Source organism: Medicago sativa, chromosome 3 (genome assembly GCF_051527215.1).
Source record: "Medicago sativa cultivar Bolivia chromosome 3, Bolivia_mono, whole genome shotgun sequence".
NCBI classification, from domain to species: Eukaryota; Viridiplantae; Streptophyta; class Magnoliopsida; order Fabales; family Fabaceae; genus Medicago; species Medicago sativa.
Window position 1 is genome coordinate 2,843,309 of NC_140751.1, and position 18,167 is coordinate 2,861,475.

The 18,167-nt window shown below is 30.8% G+C and overlaps 3 protein-coding genes across 3 annotated transcripts; all 3 read left to right on the forward strand.

Moving 5' to 3' along the window:
• Window positions 1-1,086: 1,086 nt before the first annotated feature.
• On the forward strand, window positions 1,087-4,726 carry LOC146934913 (uncharacterized). The gene is made up of 8 exons (XM_085750162.1): window positions 1,087-1,299; window positions 1,393-1,538; window positions 1,627-1,729; window positions 3,284-3,413; window positions 3,526-3,714; window positions 3,855-3,986; window positions 4,078-4,168; window positions 4,288-4,726. The coding sequence occupies exons 4-7, from the start codon at window positions 3,383-3,385 to the stop codon at window positions 4,152-4,154; spliced, it is 429 nt and encodes a 142-aa protein (XP_085606288.1). The 5' UTR covers window positions 1,087-1,299; window positions 1,393-1,538; window positions 1,627-1,729; window positions 3,284-3,382; the 3' UTR covers window positions 4,155-4,168; window positions 4,288-4,726.
• A 651-nt stretch (window positions 4,727-5,377) lies between these two features.
• Window positions 5,378-6,548, forward strand: LOC146934914 (beta-galactosidase-like). Its single transcript, XM_085750161.1, has one exon. It carries the CDS (start codon window positions 5,420-5,422, stop codon window positions 6,383-6,385), a length of 966 nt encoding a protein of 321 aa, XP_085606287.1. The 5' UTR covers window positions 5,378-5,419; the 3' UTR covers window positions 6,386-6,548.
• A 7,510-nt stretch (window positions 6,549-14,058) lies between these two features.
• On the forward strand, window positions 14,059-15,229 carry LOC146934915 (beta-galactosidase-like). The gene has a single exon (XM_085750163.1). The coding sequence runs from the start codon at window positions 14,101-14,103 to the stop codon at window positions 15,064-15,066; it is 966 nt and encodes a 321-aa protein (XP_085606289.1). The 5' UTR covers window positions 14,059-14,100; the 3' UTR covers window positions 15,067-15,229.
• The last annotated feature ends 2,938 nt before the right edge of the window (window positions 15,230-18,167 follow it).

Consider the following 18,167-nt stretch of genomic DNA (forward strand, 5'->3'; position numbering starts at 1 on the left):
GTTCAAGCGGTTGATACTAAGGAAGATCTTGTGTTCCTTAGTTGTTGGATCCCTAATTTCGTCAGTAGTGCACAAGGTGAGGTTGTTTTTCGTTTTTTTTAGCTACACCTCAAAATTCAAATAGTAAAGATAAAGATAATAAGGTAAACAGACAAAAAAAAGTTAAATAAGCTTGTTTGATTGATTGGATGTCTTAATTATAGTACATGGACTATGCCTTAATAACAAAAAAAATATATGCATTTTAGCCGAACAACATTGCATACATTGATACACATTTGTTTGGTTAATTTCATAGTATAATCCAACGACAATGTCCTTGGTACTATGCGGCTCTACCATGATTGTTCCCCTTCCCTTATCTCTCTTTGCAGTTAGAATTGTTACAAATATGGAACATGAGTTTTTTACATCATTGTCTAGATAGTTCTTCTAAGTTTTTACAACACTATTTCATCTAAATTAAATGAAAACAAACGAAATATGCGAGTACGATTCATAATATATTACATATCTTGCTCAATCCACTTAAAATGAAACTGTGTTGAAGGATGCAAGTAACGACAACCACACGTATATGACATGATTCCTTCCTCTAAGCGATGGCGAATTCAGCATTCTAATCGACAACCAGATTTTGGAAGAATTTTCCTGGAGCTAAGTTGTAAATGGCTTTTGTTTTGAGAGGGGAGATATTAATGTTGTTTTTGTGTATAATTTTTTTTTTTAAAAAAAAAAAAACTTAACCAACCATGTAATAATAAAAAGATTTGATTGAATATACTTCACTCTCCCATCATAATAGAAAAAGGGGTTTGATGTCAAAAAAAAAAAATAGAAAAAGCGGAAGTACTTTATAATATATATATACATATATATATATATAACCAAAAAAGGAAAAGAATTTACAAATGGGAGAGAGAAAGTGTAATGACAATGATGACATGACTTTGCTTATAAAATATTTCATTCTGATTAGTTAGGAGTAGTGAGGGGTTTAAATACATTAAAATGCAACGACATGGTATTGTAAATTATTATTTTTATTAATTTTTTAATGTTATATAAAAAAGGAAAATGTTATTAATCAAACTTAGTTCTAATACCAATAACAATGTTAAGAAATGTTGCCAACCCTAATTCTACACCTATTGGCGCCAACTCTTTGGTGTTCCCATATTTAATGCACTGCAAGCACAATTCAAGAAGCTCAATTCAGTTTCAAAACCGCACAATTCAAGAGGCTCAATTCAGTTTCAAAACAGCATGTAGGCAATCATATGCATTGAATCACAGCAGGTGATTCAGTTTCAAAACCGCTATATTTGAGGAATGCAAGCAATCATATGCATTGATTTCCCAATTCTCAATTCAATGCATCACCATTTCCAGGAGTTGGGTGCAGGAGTTCAAGAGTTCCCAGCCTGCTATATATTCATCCATTGAGAGTTTCTGATGCTCATTCATCCCTTGCTGTTGTGGGTTCATGGCGCACCAACATAGCATGCAGGCTTTGCTTTCATATCAAATGTTGATAGGTGGTTCTCCAAAGTCTGGAACTTTTTTATTCATGGTTTCTATTTTTTTAGATCATTGCAGCACTAATTTTTTTGGGTCCTTTTTTAGATCATTTCAGTCACGGTGGAGCTGTGATAAATTTGGGAGCTACTTTAATTTTGTTTGTTCCAAGAAGGTGTTTACAAAAAAAATAGATATCTTACCATTTCAGGTAACCCTCTGATTGATGAAATCTCCATATCAGAACTCATCCTGGCTGAGAAATTAGAAGAAAAATCTGCTTAGTTTTTTATACTTCAATTTCACATGTGCATGCATTCATACATATACTATAAAGATGTTATTGAATAATGTTATATGATGGAGAAAAAACTTACTAATCAACAGATATGAATTGATGCTTTGAGAGTTCCTGAGTTTTGGTTTGTTCACTAGACCTCACTGTATTATTTGTTTCAAACTTAGAAGAGTTGTATTATTATATGCTCACGGATTTGGATGTGAAATTGGCTTTGGTACAACAATATAGAAGCCTATATTTGAATCAAATACTAATAGACATAAACCAATTTTATATTATGAAGCCTATTTCAAGCTCACAAATAAATTACCTAAACAAAAAAAATTTTTTTGCGGACTTTGGTGGTTTCTTCACCAACTAGACATTGAAATTTTGATCAAAGGGTTTGCAAATTATCAAAGGACCATTGTGGTCCCTTGCCACGTCTCAAGTCTCTAAAGTTATTTGCTGAACTCATAATTACCCATTTCTTCATTTTTCTACCTAATTAATCAAGTTATTTTTTTAGATTTCATTTTCTCATTCGCTTTGGTCAAAGATTGTCTAAAATTCATGACTAATATAAGCAAGGGCACATTTGAAAATCCAATAGCATTAGTGATATTCTAAGTGTTTATGCTTGCAATCATCTCAGAAACAGCAGCAAGGGGCGCATGTGTTTCTACACACAGAAACAGCAGCATAAAACCTGCAAAAAAAACAGTAGCAAGGGGCGCAGCACAGTCCCTATAACAGATCCAATTAATCAAAATAATGGCATTTAATTGGTATACATGATGGGATTGTTCACCTTTCAGCTGTCATAAAATGAACCTCTTGAGTTGGAGCATTAAAAACTGCACTAATTCATACTTGGTTGATGTTAGATAAAGATAACTACTCACATTATATATAGAAAAAATGTAACTTCTCATTGTAGAATAAATGTTTCAACCCAAGAGTTGTTTTATTTTTCAACGTGCTCATTAAAAAAGTTTAACTCCAAAATAACTTTCTATTTTTTGAACTTCTCATCTTAAACAATCTTAATTGAATTTATCTCATTACAATTCCTAAAAAAAATTCATATTCACTCCCACTCTTTATAACCATCACTTATCCAACAATCATTTTCTCCTTATTCTACATATTTGTTACTTCTTTTCAATCCTTGAGGGCTTCCACAGCGATGTTATTGATACTATCATATTCATTTGCACTAAGGTTTGTTTTATTCTTCATTTGTACTAAAGCTATTGTATATTTCTTTTTCTTTTTTCAAAAATTATTTTTCACTCCATGGATGATGCTGTTATTTAAAAAGTTGTTCTTTTGCTCAAAAAAAAAAAAAAAAAAACGTTCCTAATTCCTCTTATCACACCATTGTTAATTTAAAATTAATCTTTGACTTAAGTTACAAAAACTTTTAAACTCTACTTTATATTTATTTATATGGTGTGTGTCTGAATTGCATTATCCTTTCAGATATTCAGGAAACCGGAAAGGTGACCTATAGGGGGGCGAAACACGGTTCCTCATGTCATAATAGGCTCATGTTATGTTTTTCATCATTGTTGATCAGAAATGGAATCTACTAAAAGGCTCAAAACCAGCGGTATGTAATTTTGATTCATAATTTTAAATCACATGAAGGTAGCATGGTAGTTTTCATTACTATAAAAGTGGCAAGCTGTGTCACAATCCTTGATCAATGTTATTTAATGTAGCTGACACTCCATCAACGCATAGAGACAATGGAATTTTGCCGTCAGATAAAGTAGGCCTCAAACCAATTGGTCCTGGAAAATATACTCTAAGGCATGTGGGAAATCAAGGTAGTGGACTCAGAATTCAAAACATATGCCCAGAAGATGTCCCGCCGGCAGTTTCCAATCAATGCACTTATGATAATGAAGGTGCTCACATGTACTGAATTATTGTAGTCAAGTATAGACCTATAATGACAAAATATACAAAACCTTTAATGTCCTGTTTTTCGAAAATATTGTCCCTGTTTTGTTAAATTTTGTGAATTTCTCATTTTTTTTTCCTTTAGGAGATGACATTGATATGAGCGATAGTGAAACACTATCGGATGAATCGGATATGGATGAGATTGAACCCCCGCATGATTGGTTTAATTGCGCACAAAATAACGAGCAGTATGATGTTCCTGACAATGATTATGGTAGGTTAAAATAATATATGTCGTTCGTGCATTTCTCTTGAGCGAATAGTTTTCTCTTTTTTATGTTAATATGATCATTTGCGTGCCACAGAAGGCGTGGAGGTGATGGAAAACATCATGCCATCTAAAAAAAAGGACAAGACGCAGGAGAACAAAATTATTGGTTGAATCCGATATAGTTGGTAAATTTCCAAAAATACTTGTCGATTCTCTCAAATTTATTATTGTTAGTTTTTTTTAATTGATTGGATGACACACTCTCAAACTATTAATGATGCGCATGTCTCCCTTGATTATTCAGAATATTTCGATGTTGGGGAACCGCGGTATGTTTGTAAGGATTGCAACGCATTAATGTGGTATGAAGAAAGGGCAAATAAAAACAGGCGCACGTCAACGCCAGAATTTTCTATGTGCTGCATGCAAGGAAGGATAGAGATTGCACCATTCGCCCGCCTACCTCAATCCCTTCATGAGTTGTACTTTAAAGATGATAGAAAGTGCAAATATTTTTTGGATAACATTAGATCATTTAACAGCATGTTCGCCTTTACTTCAATTGGTGCAAAGATCGATAAGACCAAAAACAATGGCAGAGCACCGCCAGTTTTTACAATGAATGGAGAAAATTACCACCAAATCGATAGTTTGCTGCCTAAACCAGGGGATCAACCTAAGTTTGCACAATTGTATATATATGATACTGATAACGAAACTCACAATCGGATGGCATCCCTGAGGTAATTTCCTTATTTCACCAAATATGAGTGCATGTCTTGCTTAATTTAGTTACTAAATCATTGGTTCTTACAATTTAAAATCATTGGTTCTTACAATTTAAGGAGGTGTTTCATAATGTATAGCCTTATGCATTCAAGGAACCAATTCATAAATTCCAAATTTTTTGCATTTGTCATAATATACTGTATTTTGATTTATTACTATATGATACTTGGCTTGGTACTCTACTTTTTATAATCAAGACTATAACTGCCCGTGCGATAGCACGGGTAGGGGGACTAGTATTATATATAGTTACATAGTATAAAGCAAGTTTGTACCAAAAAAATAATAATGTATAGCAAGTGCAATAAGACAATATTTAGGAGTACAAATAAAATATGATGAGATAAACTCAAATGCACAATTAATGCAGAATAAAACTGTTAACCAACCATTATATTTCTTACGAAACCAACCACCAAGTTAGGAAACAACAATTCACAACCAACCGATATTTTTAAGTAAGAAAACCTCAACCAAAAAACCATTTTAAGGTAGGAAGTGAATCTAGTCATAGACATAAATCAATCCTTATCTGAATGTATGGATATCATTCATAATACATAATTAAACTAAAAATAGAAAACTCATGTATGAAATTGTGCCTATTAAAAACTTGTACATTGAGCCTAGATGATACATTCAATCATATGGTTTGGAAATTTCTTATTGCATGTCTGAAAAATATGTCTGATCCTAGGTTTAGTACATTTCTTACTGCATGTTTAGCATTGTTGTGTACTTGTTCATTAGGAAACTCTCTCAAGTGGGAATGGGCATCCGAACCAATGCAAGACACCTTACTAGGCAAAGGGACATTTACTGCATCTAAACTTTTAGATCAAAAGAATGTTACCGCTGGAGCTAGTGATTATTTATGGTACATGACCGAAGTAGTCGTAAATGACACAAAAATTTGGGGGAAAGCAAAGTTGCACGTCGATACAAAAGGTCCTATTCTTTATTCATATATTAATGGATTTTGGTGGGGTGTAGAAGGTGGTAGCCCGAGTAAACCTGGTTTCGTATATGAAGAGGATGTTTCTTTGAAACGAGGTGCCAATATTATAAGTTTGTTAAGTGTTACACTTGGCAAATCAAATTGTAGTGGGTACATTGATATGAAAGAAACTGGTATTGTTGGCGGTCCTGCAAAACTCATTTCACAGGAATTTCCAGACAATGTTTTGGATTTATCAAAATCTACTTGGTCATACAAAGTTGGGATGAATGGTATGGCTAGAAAGTTCTATGATCCCAAATCTACCAATGGAGTTCCATGGATAACACATAATGTTTCTACAGGAGTACCAATGACTTGGTACAAGACCACTTTCAAGACCCCTGAAGGTTCAAACCTTGTAGTCCTGGATTTGATAGGCCTTCAAAGAGGAAAAGCATGGGTTAATGGTCAAAGTATTGGAAGGTATTGGATTGGTGAAAATTCATCTTTTAGGTTTTACGCAGTGCCAAGGCCATTCTTAAATAAAGATGTAAACACGTTGGTCTTGTTTGAGGAATTGGGTCTAGGTGGAGGCCCTTTCAATGTGTCTGTCGACATAGTCAGCTACGAATCCAGAAATTTCGTTAAGTGGGATCAAGGTTGCATATCATGAATATTTATACAAAAATATATAAATTTATAACCAATAAAATGATGACATCGTTATCTTTAAGCAAAATAATTAGAGAAATGTACACACCTTAATATCGAATAGTTACCAATCAATCACTATGTATGTATGTTACCAATCATTCATTAACAATATATATCTTCCATATGGTTGCCCATTTGACTATCCATAAAATTTCTAACTTCTTTCATCTTTTGCACTCGCCACAAGCAACAATAATGCTAGCTTCAAAATTAAGTGCATCATTGGATAAGCAATATAATGTCTAGTTTCTCTCAATTTTCTTTAAAGATCACTAATCCCATCAAATTATAAAAGTAACCATAAATAATGAACATCCATGATATAATTTTCAATTTGATTGTCGAGTTCCATGATATCTGTAGAAGAAAATTCCAACGGATGAAATCAATCAAAATTAATCAACTTCTCCTTTTCAATTGCCAAAATTAATATCTTGAATATAAGTTTCTTATTATTAAGCAATTCGTCTTCCACTATCTTCGATTTTCTATTTGCAGCATTTCATTTTGGTTTTAACATCTTCCACTATTTGCTTTGATTTTCTTTTTTTTGTCTTTTTTTGGAAATTTTATCTTGGTTTTAAAAGAAAAAAACAATGGTCTTTTTGCACGTTAAACCCCAAATGTCATTGTCAAAAGGAGAAAGAAAAATGCCTTTACAATAACTGAGATAACACTAATCCTTCTTTTTAAAGTGCAGTACAAAGGAATAATATTTTAACAACTATAATACGTATATACTAGTCCTTTCGACCCAAATTATATGACGTTTTGGGCTTTCACACGTATTAAGAAATGTAGTTAATTTTGTATGGGACAGAGATATTATGAGTTTTTTTAAACAAAATTATCCTTAATAAAAAGTATAGGAAAAATAAAATAAAGAATTGAGGGGTTTAACAAGAAAAGTAATATCAATGTTTCATTGATATTGTAAAGCAACTTATAAACTTATAATTTGGGACAATTTTTTTTCTATAACGGTAATTTGGGACTGAGAGAGTATTTGTTAACATATAAGGCATTAGTTTGTGTTTAAGTGGGGTGAACACAAGATTTAACATGGAGTCAACATATTAAAAATAACTCTTTATTAGTTGCAAAAAAAAAAACAGAGAGCAAAGAGTGGGGTCAGTTGTCCCCTTTGTGCATAGCTCGCATCCGTGTTAGCAAACAACTACCATTGGTTCTATATGTGCAAGAGCATATTATGGAAAAACATTAGGATTAGTGATGTTTTAAGATATCTCTATGTTACCACATTCTATAAAGTGCAATTGTGTTATATCTTCATCTCTTACTTTCATTTTTGTAAATTATATTTCCATTGATTTTATTATAATTTTAAGGTGATGCGTAGATTACTCTTTTAAAATTTGTAATTAAGTTTCCCCACGCCTATTAAATTAAGTCATGTGCACTCGGTTAATTATTTCAAACGAAGCTTTTTATTTTAAAGATTTTACATATGATTTGTTATTTGCATAATCACTCAACATTCAATTAATGTGTTTTTATTTTCCTAATTAAAAAAATTAATGAGATGTTTAGTTTCCCAATTTCAATTGTTTTGTATTTTTTTCTACCACTTTTACCTCCATCTTCTTCTTCTCTTTTAGTAACTAATAAAAATATTTGTGTTGCTTATATGAATGTGATAAAGTCAATTTTCTTTTGAATAGCTTTTTTTCCTTAAAATAATTATCTTTTAATTTGAATATAAGGTGTCGTATCCATAACAACTATATATAATGAAAGGATTGTACTTAAACTTGTCTGTTTAAATTAGATAGTTATAACAAGAACGATTTTTGGAGACTAAATTGAAGACGGTTATACTTTAGGGTCTAAATATATTCATGTTTTTTTTTTTTTTTTATTATTTTGGTCGAGAATCTGCGTCATTAATAGTCATTTTTGTTTTTGAATGTGTAAAGAGTAGTTACAATAGTTTCTAAATGTATCGAAATTCTAAAATAGTCCTTGATTGTGCACTCGGTTAGACAAAATAGTCTCTGAAGTTAAAATAATCCCTCAATCTTAAAAGTAAACTGTTCTTATAGATACTGATATGACAATAAGTAATTATAAGGATTAATATTACAGTAAGTAAGTATATTGAGGGACCAATACAATAATATTAATGGAGCATCTTAGCGTCAGAGTATTTTAAGTAAGAAAGTGCATAACCAGAGTCTATTTTTTAATTTGGATACATTTAGGGACTATTATGGTTACTCATTACACATTCAGGGACGAAAATAATTATTTTTCCTAAAAAAATTGACGACATAACACTTTTCCTTTCAAAAAATCGAAAATATAACATTTCACAAGTGCTACACAATCACCTTGCATATAAGCTCAGACCGAAATCCATAAATCCTAGGTCAAATCGCAAAAATGTCGAAATTGATAGGTTGAACGTAGGGATTGAGGTTCAAAACTCCTCCACTTATGTGTGTGAATTTCCAATGACAATTGTCATTTTGTCTATTATCTAAAATGAATAATTGGAAAAATGAATAACTGGTGTAGTCTACTTTTATTATACATAAACTAGACTCTTGACCCGTGCTCCGCACGGGTCCTACCGAGTAGAAGTTAAACGAATAATTCGCAACAATTTAAACATATATAGTTAGCAACATCAACCTATAATTTATATTATTTTCACGATTTTCTTTGCTTTATAACATCTGTTTTTTTAAAAACAATCTCAACCTATAATTCCTCTGAAAATTTTAATTTAACAATATCAACCTATAATAACTTCTATTAGTTTCACGATTTTGAGTGCTCACCAACATTTGTTTGTCTAATAACAAACTAAACCTATAATTCCTCTGGAAATTTTAATTTATAATTTCTATTAGTTTGACGATTTTGAATGTTGGTACTACATCTGTTTTTCTAATAACAATATAAACCAATAATTTCTCAGTTGAAAACTAACTTGCTCAAAAAGTGGAGCGCCCCTTAAGAAATAGTAACCTATCACTTAGAATATGTTATTGTTTAACGATATCAATTAATGTATTATGTGTTGTACAACATACCTCGTCTGGGTGTGGTACTAGACATGATAGGTGCGCCATTTTAGTTTTAACAACATCATATATGCCGGGTCTACAACGTGATATTACCACTATGCAACATCTGCAGAAGAATGATTTAAATAAAATTGTGAATAATTATTGTCAACAAATTATAACACAAACACATCTAAAAAATGCGCTTACCTCTGCATGAGTAAAGAGCGAAATCAGTAAGATTTTTGACAGACTTAAGATTTAACATTCTTGATTGACAGTTTGACTACTGTATTTTTTGTTGATATGAAAATTTACCACTAAGGTAGAAGAAAAAGACATCAATATATAGAAACCTCATAAATAGCAATGATCATTCACTTCATGAAGCAATAAATCCTCTTTATTGCAGAGATAAATTGCATGATGAAGGTTGTACCGTTAATATACATGGAAGGTTATGAGATCGACAGTTGAGATGTAGGGATGGTTGACTGAGTTGATTAACATTAATCCATGAAATGTTATGATATCTACGGCTGAGATTAAGGGAGTGGTTGACTAAGTTGATTAGCATTAATTACGTATTAAGGAGGGAAAATGAGTATGATTAACACTGTTATCAATTGCCCCGAAAATAGAGTTTGAATCAACGGATGTGATTAAGTGTGGGGTTGGGAGATTAGATTAATAATAATTACATGCTTAGGAGGAAAAAATGCAAGGCATTAGGGCAAACATGCTAGCTCATCAAGTCTAGCTTTCATAATAAAGGATAAAAACGATGGTAGGAGAGGATAATGATTGACTGATTTGATTAGCATTAACTACTTTTTCAATTGACATAACTACGTTTTCAATTGCCATTATGATGTATCTGTATGAGAGAGGAAATGAGAAGTTTGAAAATAGAGTTTGAATCAACGGCTGAGATTAGATTAGCAATGAATTTGAATTAACGGCTGAGATTAGATTAGCAATAAATACATGCTTAGGAGGGAAAAAAGCTAGGGATTAGGGCAAACATGCTAGCTAATCAACTCTAGCTTTTATAATAAAGGATTACTCTCAATTAGTGTTATTTTTAAATTTATTAATTATGATCGGGTTGCAATAAATACAAATTTGTTGACTCGCATATTTAAAGGAAACAGGTTTAGATATGATGCATTAAAGAAATAGGTTATAAACCAAAGTGGCTTGGCTCAAACTGGTTAATGAGTTTTATCAAGGAAGAATTGTTCATAAGAACCTTGGTTCAATTCTTGGATGAAATAGTTCTTAATCAGACTTTACTTGTATTCTGACCGAACTCCGGATTACCAGAACCACTTTCTCCTGAGAACCGGAGGGTACCACACACACGGAAAATAAAAACAAAAAAAGATTATAAACATGATAAAAAAAAAGAGCAATATCTTATTTAGAAAAAGACAAACAATTTTCACTTTAAATGGATGTATATATTAACAAATATATAACGATATGTAATAATATAGATGTATAATTAAACACATAGAAAAGTAGATAGAAAGACATGATAGAGCCCGTCTTTCTGCTATTTTTCGTAAGTTAAATTAAATTTAAAAAGTTAACCATCAAAAGTTGACTATATAGTCGGATATTTAAAATTTAATATAGATGTACAATTAATAATGGCAATTCAAAAGTTAATTTAAAAGCTAATATAGTAGGATATTTAAAACTTAATTTAATTTTATTATAGATACTAGTGTCTTTTCACTATTTTTATTGCGCTAACGTTTGAAAATCATGAATTGTGTTTTTTTATGAAATTTTGATTTTGATTAAAAGTAAATATATAAACGATTTTTGCTTTCAAATTAAAAAAATAAACTAACCATGATTATCTATTTCAATGACACTAACAATATAACATAAAATATATAATTTAAATTCTTATTTTTTTTAATGACCCAACAACAATCTTTATTATAGAAAAGGTTGTTTAGGTGTATAATTGGGATAATGAAAAAGTAAGTATATATATACTCATCTAGTTTATTACATTTTTGAAAGGATAAAAGAAAAAAAATTGCGCTCATATCGTGTTTGTTACACTTTAATATTTGAATTTACTTTTATCTATTTGTTATATGTGCTATTTGTAATGAAAGTTGAGGGTAATTTTGAAAAGAAAAAAGTCAGCCCAAAAGAGCCAAACACATGTTATTTTCTTGGCTTAAATATGTAAATCATCCCTGTAAGTTCGTGTGTTTTTGGTTTTCGTCCATGTTTCTTTTTTTGTTCTAAATATATAGTCAGATATTTTTCTTTATAAATTTACCATTTATGACACAATTCCATCTTAATATCATAATTTTTTTCAAACTAAAGCTTAAATAAAATTAGACAATAGATTTTATTTTTGTGTGTCTGGGATTTGAACCCCGGACCTTTGCATATATTATGCATTGTCCTTACCAACTAAGCTAAGCTCGCGTACGGGGACATGCAATAGATATTAAAAACATGGAAAATGAATTCATTAAAATATAAGTACAACTAAGTGTAACGAAAAAATGCACGTCAATGTCCATATTTCAGTTAGTATGGATAATTTATTAATTTATCCCCGTCTTACTGGAAGCATAATTCTAGTATCGTATTTTGACATATTTAAGCATTACATACGGGGTGAATTGAGAAATTATCTAAATATATTACCCAACAAATGCACCATTGAAAATTTATTGAAAGCAAATAAAACACTATATTACTCCACTCGTCTAAAATTTTAATTTTTTAATTTTACAATATCAATAAAATATTAATATTTATTTCTTGTCATACATTTACTATTTACTACTCTCTCTCATTCAAATTATTTTAACTTCTTTTTCTCGTATCATTTATAAATAACAATGTTACTTAAATCATAATAAATCAAATTTTGGTTTGATAATTTTTTTTTTGGCAAAGGTTCAACCTTTCAACTTGATCATATGAATTATAATGATCTTAAATCCTGATAAACCGAATTATTGCTAGTTCGTTTTCTGGCCAAGATTCGATCTTTCTACTTGATCATATAAACTATAATGAACCTCGTGTTGATGAAGCAAGAATTAAGTCGAGGTTCAAACTGAATTTTCTCAAAGGTGTTCCCTTTTGGTTCAAGCGGTTGATACTAAGGAAGATCTTGTGTTCCTTAGTTGTTGGATCCCTAATTTCGTCAGTAGAACACAAGGTGAGGTTGTTTTTCGATTTTTTAGCTACACTTCAAAATTCAAATAGTAAAGATAAAGGTAATAAGGTAAACAAACAAAAAAAAGTTAAATAAGCTTGTTTAATTGATTGGATGTCTTAATTATAGTACATGGACTATGCCTTAATAACAAAAAAAAATATATGTATTTTAGCCGAACAACATTGCATACATTGATACACATTTGTTTGGTTAATTTCATAGTATAATCCAACGACAGTGTCCTTGGTACTATGCGGCTCTACCATGATTGTTCCCCTTCCCTTATCTCTCTTTGCAGTTAGAATTGTTACAAATATGGAACATGAGTTTTTTGCATCATTGCCTAGATAGTTCTTCTAAGTTTTGACAACACTATTTCATCTAAATTAAATGAAAACAAACGAAATATTCGAGTACGATTCATAATATATTACATACCTTGCTCAATCCACTTAAAATGAAACTATGTGTTGAAGGATGCAAGTAACGACAACCACATGTATATGACATGATTCCTTCCTCTAAGCGATGGCGAATTCAGCATTCTGATCGACAACCAGATTTTGGAAGAATTTTCCTGGAGCTAAGTTGTAAATGGCTTTTGTTTTGAGAGGGGAGATATTAATGTTGTTTTTGTGTATAAATTTTTTTTTAAAAAAAAAAACTTAACCGACCATGTAATAATAAAAAGATTTGATTGAATATACTTCACTCTCCCTTCATAATAGAAAAAGGGGTTTACTGTAAAAACAAAAAATAGAAAAAGCGGAATTACTTTAATATATATATATATATATATATATATATATATATATATATAACCAAAAAAGGAAAAGAATTTACGAATGGGAGAGAGAAAGTTTAATGACAATGATGACATGACTTTGCTTATAAAATATTTCATTCTGATTAGTTGGGAGTAGTGACGGGTTTAAATACATTAAAATGCAACGACATGGTATTGTAAATTATTATTTTTATTAATTTTTTAATGTTATATAAAAAAGGAAAATGTTATTAATATTATATATAGTTACATAGTATAAAGCAAGTTTGTACCAAAAAAATAATAATGTATAGCAAGTGCAATAAGACAATATTTAGGAGTACAAATAAAATATGATGAGATAAACTCAAATGCACAATTAATGCAGAATAAAACTGTTAACCAACCATTATATTTCTTACGAAACCAACCACCAAGTTAGGAAACAACAATTCACAACCAACCGATATTTTTAAGTAAGAAAACCTCAACCAAAAAACCATTTTAAGGTAGGAAGTGAATCTAGTCATAGACATAAATCAATCCTTATCTGAATGTATGGATATCATTCATAATACATAATTAAACTAAAAATAGAAAACTCATGTATGAAATTGTGCCTATTAAAAACTTGTACATTGAGCCTAGATGATACATTCAATCATATGGTTTGGAAATTTCTTATTGCATGTCTGAAAAATATGTCTGATCCTAGGTTTAGTACATTTCTTACTGCATGTTTAGCATTGTTGTGTACTTGTTCATTAGGAAACTCTCTCAAGTGGGAATGGGCATCCGAACCAATGCAAGACACCTTACTAGGCAAAGGGACATTTACTGCATCTAAACTTTTAGATCAAAAGAATGTTACCGCTGGAGCTAGTGATTATTTATGGTACATGACCGAAGTAGTCGTAAATGACACAAAAATTTGGGGGAAAGCAAAGTTGCACGTCGATACAAAAGGTCCTATTCTTTATTCATATATTAATGGATTTTGGTGGGGTGTAGAAGGTGGTAGCCCGAGTAAACCTGGTTTCGTATATGAAGAGGATGTTTCTTTGAAACGAGGTGCCAATATTATAAGTTTGTTAACTGTTACACTTGGCAAATCAAATTGTAGTGGGTACATTGATATGAAAGAAACTGGTATTGTTGGCGGTCCTGCGAAACTCATTTCACAGGAATTTCCAGACAATGTTTTGGATTTATCAAAATCTACTTGGTCATACAAAGTTGGGATGAATGGTATGGCTAGAAAGTTCTATGATCCCAAATCTACCAATGGAGTTCCATGGATAACACATAATGTTTCTACAGGAGTACCAATGACTTGGTACAAGACCACTTTCAAGACCCCTGAAGGTTCAAACCTTGTAGTCCTGGATTTGATAGGCCTTCAAAGAGGAAAAGCATGGGTTAATGGTCAAAGTATTGGAAGGTATTGGATTGGTGAAAATTCATCTTTTAGGTTTTACGCAGTGCCAAGGCCATTCTTAAATAAAGATGTAAACACGTTGGTCTTGTTTGAGGAACTGGGTCTAGGTGGAGGCCCTTTCAATGTGTCTGTCGACATAGTCAGCTACGAATCCAGAAATTTCGTTAAGTGGGATCAAGGTTGCATATCATGAATATTTATACAAAAATATATAAATTTATAACCAATAAAATGATGACACCGTTATCTTTAAGCAAAATAATTAGAGAAATGTACACACCTTAATATCGAATAGTTACCAATCAATCACTATGTATGTATGTTTCCAATCAATCATTAACAATATATATCTTCCATATGGTTGCCCATTTGACTATCCATAAAGTTTCTTACTTCCTTCATCATTTGCACTCGCCACTCGCAACAATAATGCTAGCTTCAAAATTAAGTGCATCATTGGATAAGCAATATATTGTCTAGTTTCTCTCAATTTTCTTTAAAGATCACTAATCCCATCAAATTATAAAAGTAACCATAAATAATGAACATCCATGATATAATTTTCAATTTGATTGTCGAGTTCCATGATTTCTGAAGAAGAAAATTACGACGGATGAAATCGATCCAAATTAATCAACTTCTCCTTTTCAATGGCAAAAATTAATATTTTGAATATAAGCTTCTTATTATTAAGCAATTTGTCTTCCACTATCTTCGATCTTCTATTTGGAGGATTTCATTTTGGTTTTAACATCTTCCACTATCGGTTTTTTTTAGCTACACTTCAAAATTTATATAGTAAAGATAAAGGTAATAAGGTAAATAGACAAAAAAAAAAGTCAAATAAGCTTGTTTGATTGATTGGGTGTCTTAACTATAGTACATGGACTATGCCTTAATAACAAAAAAAAAATATATGCATTTTAGCCAAACGACATTGCATACATTGATACACATTTGTTTGGTTAACTTCGTAGTATAATCCATTGACAATGTCCTTGGTATGCGGCTCTACCATGATAGTTCCCCTTCTCTTATCTCTCTTTGCAGTTAGTGTTGTTACAAATATGGAACATGAGTTTTTTGCATCATTGTCTAGATAGTTCTTCTAAGTTTTGACAACACTATTTCATCTAAATTAAATGAAAACAAACGAAATATGTGTGTACGATTCATAATATATTACATACCTTGCTCGATCCACTTAAAATGAAACTATGTGTTGAAGGATGCAAGTAACGACAACCACACATATATGACATGATTCCTTCCTCTAAGCGATGGCGAATCCAGCGTTCTAATCGACAACCAGATTTTGCAAAAATTTTCCTGGAGCTAAGTTGTATATGGCTTTTGTTTTGAGAGGGGAGATATTAATGTTGTTTTTCTGTATCATTTTTTTAAAAAAAAAAAACTTAACCGACCATGTAATAATAAAAATATTTGATTGAATATATTTCACTCTCCCTTCATAATAGAAAAAGAGGAATTACTTTAATATATATATATATATATATATATATATATATATATATCACCAAAAAAGGAAAAGAATTTACGAATGGGAGAGAGAAAGTGTAATGACAATGATGACATGACTTTGCTTATAAAATATTTCATTATGATTAGTTGGGAGCAGTGACGGGTTTAAATCCATTAAAATGCAACGACATGATATTGTAAAAAGTGGTCTTTTTGCACGTTAAATCCCAAATGTCATTGTCAAAAGGAGAAAGACAAATGCCTTTACAAAAACAGAGATAACACTTATCCTTCTTTTTAAAGTGCAGTACAAAGGAATAATATTTTAACAACTATAATATGTATATACTAGTCCTTTCAACCCAAATTATATGACGTTTTGGGCTTTCACACATATTAAGAAATGTAGTTAATTTTGTATAGGACATGGATATTATGAGTTTTATTTTTACAAAATTATCCTTGATAAAAAGTATTGGAAAGATAAATTAAATGATTGAAAGAAGAGAGAATAATAAATAGTTGAGGGTTTAACAAGAAAAGTAACATCAATGTTTCATTGATATTGTAAAGCAATAATTTGGGACAATTTTTTTTCCTATAACGGTAATTTGGGACCGAGAGAGTATTTGTTAACATATAAGGCATTAGTTTGTGTTTAAGTGGGGTGAACACAAGATTTAACATGGAGTGAACATATTAAAATACTTCTTTATTAGTTGCAAAAAAAAAAAAAAAGAGCAAAGAGTGGGGTCAGCTGACCCCTTTGTGCATAGCTCGCATCCGTGTCAGCAAACAACTACCATTGGTTCTATATGTGCAAGAGCATATTATGGAAAAACATTAGGATTAGTGATGTTTTAAGATATCTCTATGTTACCACATTCTATAAAGTGCGACAATTGTGTTATATCTTCATCTCTTACTTTAATTTTTGTTAATTATATTTCCATTGATTTTACTATATTTTTAAGGTTATGCATAGATTACTCTTTTAAAATTTGTAATTAAGTTTCCCCACGCCTAATAAATTAAGCCATGTGCACTCAGTTAATTATTTCAAATGAAGCTTTTTATTTTAAAGATTTTACGTATGAGATGTTTAGTTTCCCATTTTCAATTGTTTTGTATTTTTTTCTACTACTTTTACCTCCATCTTCTTCTTCTTTTTACATAACTAATAAAAAAAATTGTGTTGCTAGAATGTGATAAAGCCAATTTTATTTTGACTAGCTTTTTGTTCCTTAAAAAAATTATCTTTTATTTTGAATATAAGGTCTCTTATCCATAACAACTATATATAATGAAATTTATTGTACTTAAACTTGTCTGTTTAAATTAGATAGTTATAACAAGAACGATTTTTTAGAGACTAAATTGAAGACGGTTATACTTTAGGGTCTAAATATATTCATGTTTTTTTTATTTATTATTTTAGTCGGGAATCTGCATCATTAATAGTCATTTTTGTCTTTGATTGTGTAAAAGTAGTCACAATAGTTTCTAAATGTATCGAAATTATAAAATAGCCCTTGATTGTGCACCCGGTTAGACAAAATAGTCTCTGAAGTTAAAGAAACCTATAACACCCATACTAGACGTATCTAGAAAGTCTAGCACGTGCGTTGAATTTAGTATTGGATACATTAAAATATACAACATAAAAACTTCGAATGAATTATATACAACAAAACACGTTCGTACAATATCAATACATCATATCTTATCTTATTTAAAATAAATACATCCTTGAGATCCATATTCTTCATGCTTCAGGTACGAACGAGCTCTTGCTGAAATATCCATCCGGCT